The following is a 5,743-nucleotide window of genomic DNA, read 5'->3' as shown; positions in this document are numbered from 1 at the left end:
ACACACACACTCCTGTTGCACTGGCTTCCTGTGTTAAGTCCCTCCATTCTGGCTTCCTGTTTTGGGTCAGCTCCAGTTATCATCACACAGAGCTGTGCACATGACCGCCTGTCATGTGAAATCAGGTTCTCTTGCTCTCTGATCTCATGCACTGTAGACTAGTGGGTAGGAGGTTAGGTCTTAAAGTTATAAACAGGTGATTGGGGAGGAAACACCATAAAAAGCTCAAGATTTAGCGTGCGAGCATTTGTGGTATGACAATAAAACATTGACACGTTTGACTGATTCCGTATTGCTGTTGTCTTCAGATGGAGAGACAAATGTCCATGGGCTCCAACATGATGGGCATGCAAAGCCCCGCCCACAGCAGCTCCTGCTCTTCTACTCACATTCCCACAATGCACTCAGAAGCCAAACTGGTGAGTAAAACGCAAGTATTCACGTGGAAACATACAGATTTCTGCACACACACACAAATACACAAGAGCACACGTGCAAGTGTTGCAACTTTTTTTTCCACTGGGCTGTGCCAGCAAAGCTGCGCTCTTAGGCCTATGTGGATTTCATCATTTGGTATGTAATCAAAGCTGTGTCTGAACCTGCCAGTGCAGCACTGGAGACTCTGGCTGGAATAATGAGCTCTTTATGTGGTTGTGGCTCAGTTACCCACTGACTGCCTGATGTATATCTTAATGTACAGAACGTGTTCTGTAGGTCCTGCAACTTGTTAGCACTAGTTTAACACAGCGGGGGGCGGGGGGTTGAATGACTTCATCCTTCACAAAGCAGGCAGTTATAGCAGTGGGATGTAGATGATGGGGGAGAAAGACTGAAAATAGGTTGGTTTTGTGAAGTTAAAGGGGTACGGAACATGACTGGCAAAACAAAACAAATTAACTAAGCACTAAGGGACTAAGCACTTTGACACTTTTGACACTTTTGACTAACGGGATTCCTTTGATTAACATAAAAGGCCTGTGTGAGGTTGTGCAGGCAGAATGACCCAGGGCGCTGGCAAAAAATCCAAAGTACAAAAATAAAGAATGTATTAAACAAAAGTGGGCTGCTGGGACAGCAAAAAACTTACAAGGATTCTCAGGTAACAATAGGCACGAGGAACACAGAGGACAACCACACTGACCGTGAAAACAGTACAATGATCAGACACAGACTGAGGACAAGACACCAAATATGAAGGGAAACTAATGAGGACAAATGAGAAACACCTGGAGGAGACACAAGAGGAAACAGGTGAGCGTGGGCGGGGCTGAAGGGCAGAGAAACACAGGGAACGACTGAAACACTAGAAAAACCAAGAAAACAAACAGACTGTAGCTGCGTTTCCACTGACCACGAAAATGTGCAAATTATAATTTCGAAAATAAATTTGCTCAATGGAAACACGTCAATTAAAAAAAAAATCCGTTTTTCGACAAAATGTTTTTGCGCTAGGATGAGGTGGTATTTCGACCGTATCAAAATTGGTGTTTTTCGCAAAACTGCAACGGAAACACTTTTTTCACATCACGGGAGTCACATGATCACAACCGGCTGTTTCTACTGGCGAAAAAGACGACGACGAAGAAGAAAACAGGAAGTAGAAGTAAAATCACAGAAGTAGTAAAATAAAGTAGTAAACTCATCGACTACAACTTCCTAAAAACACAGCATACGTAGCCGCTCCCAAGTAGGGGCTTGTCTCTGGAAAGCCTCAATAAAAGACGCCGACGTCTCCTCTGATGATGAGCGCTAGTGTCGTCGTAGCAACATGCTATGTGTTTACATCCATCGTCGCCATGTTTGTAATGACTTATCGCGAGAACAAATGTATTCACGMGTGACTTTAATAGCATTTCTTACTTAATGGAAACACYGCAGTTGTGAAACTGTGTTTTTTCGACATTAACAGAATATCGACAAAGTTTTGCGCACATTTGCAATGGAAACTCAGCTAGTGACAGCCTGAACGATTACCCTCAAGGTGATAGGAACTGATTATTGCTGCAGCAACGTAACTAACCGCCAAACTTTGTTTTCAGAATAAATAAATAGAGTCAGAGCTACGATATAAAAAAAAAATCACAAACCATGACAAAAAGCTTTGGCTGCTCTTTGTTTTTGGAGAGGCTCGCAAATAGCAGGCTTTTCTGGAGAGAAACATCTCGTGGTGAACGAGGAGGTAGCAGGGGTCATTAGAAGAGTTATTGCTCTGATAGAGGAGAGTGGGAGCAGTCCCAGGGCATTTAATTCTCTCTCTTCCTCCTGCTCTCCCAAGATTGATCGTCTTTGTGGTCTTTTGAATCTCCTCAACTGTTCCTATGGAAACACACTTGTGTAACACAATATTAGTGTATTAGGCTTATCTCTCCTCTGGCCGTCATCCAGACACATCTTGTCCGTTTTTCCCCTCCCTACTATCTGTGTAATTGAATTGTAAATGCTCTGTTTGCTCGACCATAAACATGCTTCGTTGAAGGGCTGCAGACCCCCGCTTAACMGTGCAACTTTCTGGTTTGTTGGCCGTTTCCGCGCGAGGCGAAGCCACCAAATCTGGATCAATTTGAGATTCTGCTCCCTGATGTCTGAACACAACTGATGGAATTCCTTGATTGTGGACAGAAAGTGAGAGACTAATTGTGTTATCTGGGTGCGATCTCCAGCACGAGTTTCATAAGCAAAGACAGGATCTCTAATGTCTGTAATATCCTCGCCTGGGCCCAGTCGATAAATAGGGCCTCGCTATCAGATAACTGGGCCATGATCAGGCCCATGTGTCCCCTGCGACGCTCCCAATCCCGCTCTAATCGCATTACCCCGACCATGTTGACTTTTCCGCCAATTGGAAATCTCCGCACTGTAACCCCACACCTCGGAGGAGCGGGTCTGGATGGACTCCTTCTGCTCTGCGTCTACACCGTGAGAGCAGAGAAGGGGGATTGAGTGGGATTTTTGAYAGACATGCGAGACGCACACAGACAGGCAGGAAAAGCAGGTTTGAAAGGTGAGAGACGGCACTGATAGTTTGCGAGACCAAGCTGTGAAAGTGTGTGAGAGTCTGCAAGATTTGTGTGCGAAATAATAAAAAACTTGGTTGTGGTTCTTTTGTGTGTCTCTCTCTGTTTACTGGCATGTGTTTACGGTGATTGTTTTTGATGTTTCGCCCCTAACTGGAGGCACTGGTTGCAGGCTCGTTCCAGGATTAATCCTCCGCTGTCAGAGAAAGCATGCCCAGAGACGAGGCTAATGAAGGCTAATTGATTTTGTGGTGGGCCAGAGCAGTAGAGAGGCCTGTCTCTGGTGTAAATAGTTAATGAGCCAGAGGACTGCTGTGGCCCCTGGGGGACTCATATCTCGCTCTAAGCGCTCTGTTTGTTCTCTTTGGGCTAAAGACTGGAGCTGCATCACTGTAATTCTTTGTTGTCCAGATTTTCCTCCCTCCTAAGTGCCATCATTTAAGTGGTGGAGTTCAGCCTGATGGTGGAATAATCGACACGCCTGCCTCTCGTTAATGCTTCAAGTTTGTTGTTGAGTTTGGAACGTTTTATTAGCCTTGTTTCAAGTGATCCCCCCCTCTTCTTCTTCTTGTTAAGGAACCGGGTGCTCATGGTGCCGGGTGTGGTTGAGTTCTGCTCTRTTGTGGTCTGGGGAATTGAATGGTGTGTGTTGTGTGCGGGAGGTTGTGGGATAGTTGACCCTCGCAGCGTGGAGGAAACGCAGCAGAGACCAGGCCAAGTTCCACAGTGCGCCGGCCAAGGCATTACATCACCGCTCAGGGCCGGCTCTCCACAGGGTCTTGCAAACACTCACTTATACACACATGCACACGGCCTGCCCCAGCTCCGTGTTGTTGATTTTGCATAGTGACACATGCTTAGATAGCAACAAACGAACATACGCGCAGAAAGGAAGTCAGGTGATTAAAAAAAGAAGCGACAAATGAAACCGACGCACTCATGAATTCTTTAGTWTTTCCCTTTATTAAGCTTAATGGTTTCATATCTCAGTATTTAGGATGAAAAGTATCTGTAGCAGGAGATCAAACAAGTTTTTATTTTGTTGTTTTTCTTTAAAGGATTCATATACCTATTTAAAAGTAGAGAACTTTACCATTGTTCTTCTGTCTCCTTTGAATAAGTGCCACGCTTTCCACACATCCTGCCGGCTCTCCAGTTTCACACAGAGTAGCCTTGAAACTCATTTGGTGCTGGTTTATGAAAATGTGTTATTTATTATCTCCTAATTATCTATTGTTTACATTGTTGCTAAGGACAATAAGTTTGTCACTAAGCGTCAAGCTAGGTGCTGAGATTTTTACATGGTAAACAATACTATATGCTCCTTGGCTGCGGCCCGCTTCGGCTGTGGAGCTGGCACGAGAACAGCGGATGACATAATCCCTGGCATGCTCTAAATATGCTCCTTTTTACTTGAAGAGGGAAAAAATGGTGCTGCTCTTAAAGAAACATTTCACTGCACTCAAGAGATTATGCATTCATAGTACTTCTATTGCAGTACTGCCACTTAAGATTTGTTTACAAAAAAAAAAAACGTTACTTTTCTAATGTTTTATTGTTTTAAAGCTGTGACAGGAATTTGGTCTAAAAGAAAATGCCACACAGATGTGTCAGGCTTTACCTCCGTAATGGGATGATTGATGGTTGAAATCACTTGTAAGCAGTCAATCTATTAGCATACATGCTAACCCGGTTGCGTCTCCCATTCATTTTCCTCACTGCCTCGGGGGTAAACCTCTTGTGGTGAGAAGGAGCAACAATAGGAGGCTAACTCCAGGTTGGGTATAAGAAACAGTTGTATGAATAGTGGTATTGTCAGGATGTGATGTCACTAAGCAGAACCGGTGAGCTAAGAGCACAGCTGACTCTACACGCCGCTTCRTGGAGTATGTGTATGCTCGCTGTATGAATTGTATTCGTGCTCATTGTGTGTGTGAGTGGCTTCTTTTCAGAGCACTGGCACTCACTCTGGTACTTATTGTTCTTCGAGTCAAAACACATCTGTGGACAAAGTGGGTGAAAGAAAACTGTTATGTTGGAGTTTTTACACTACATTTGAAACAGATTTGTTGTTGGTGTGTTTGTGTTTAGTAACATGAATGTGGACGGGCTGTCAAACGGGACAAAAGGCACTCGGTAGGATGTTTTTTATTTCTATTGTCATCATGCTGAAGGGTTTTAACAGCGTTTAACTGCTGGATTAATGCGTCTGCCAGTTTATCAGTGTGGAACATAAACCATGCACACACGCACAGGTTTGTTTTTGTATCCTTGTGGGGACCTTGGATTGATTTTCATTCATTTTTTGGTCATTTTATAGCCTAACCCTGACCATTTACCCTAAAATTAACCTCACAGGTACCTACCTGACCCTAAAACTAACCTAAACTCAATTTACACCTTGWTCCTAAACCTAAYCTCATACCTGAAATTAGCAACTGTACCCGTGRGGACCAGGCTTTGGTCCTCACTAAGCACATTCGGTCTCGAAGAGGCTGCGTTTTTCTGGAAATTGGTTCCCATGATGTATCAAAAACGTGCCCACACAGACACACTTTTTTTTTCTATCCTCGTGGGGACTTTGCATTGACTTCCATTCATTTTTCAACCATTTCTATACCATACCATACCATACCATACCACACCACACCACACCACACCACACCACACCACACCACACCACACCACACCACACCACACCACACCACACCACACCACACCACACCACA

The 5,743-nt window shown here is 44.3% G+C and overlaps 1 protein-coding gene across 3 annotated transcripts in view; it reads left to right on the top strand.

Annotated features, from left to right (window-relative positions):
* Nucleotides 1–419, top strand: part of creb5b (cAMP responsive element binding protein 5b) — a gene marked incomplete at its 3' end in the record, with an annotated part of 35,153 nt that extends 34,734 nt beyond the window's left edge. For all 3 annotated transcript variants that reach the window (XM_014008749.1, XM_014008750.1, XM_014008748.1), the window contains 1 exon segment: nt 309–419. In XM_014008749.1, the coding sequence (XP_013864203.1) occupies nt 309–419 (111 nt within the window).
* Between the last annotated feature and the right edge of the window lie 5,324 nt (nt 420–5,743).

Source organism: Austrofundulus limnaeus, unplaced genomic scaffold, assembly GCF_001266775.1.
Source record: "Austrofundulus limnaeus strain Quisiro unplaced genomic scaffold, Austrofundulus_limnaeus-1.0 Scaffold52, whole genome shotgun sequence".
Taxonomy (NCBI): domain Eukaryota; kingdom Metazoa; phylum Chordata; class Actinopteri; order Cyprinodontiformes; family Rivulidae; genus Austrofundulus; species Austrofundulus limnaeus.
The sequence above is the reverse complement of the archived record's forward strand: the minus strand, read 5'-3'. Positions and strand labels throughout refer to the sequence as shown.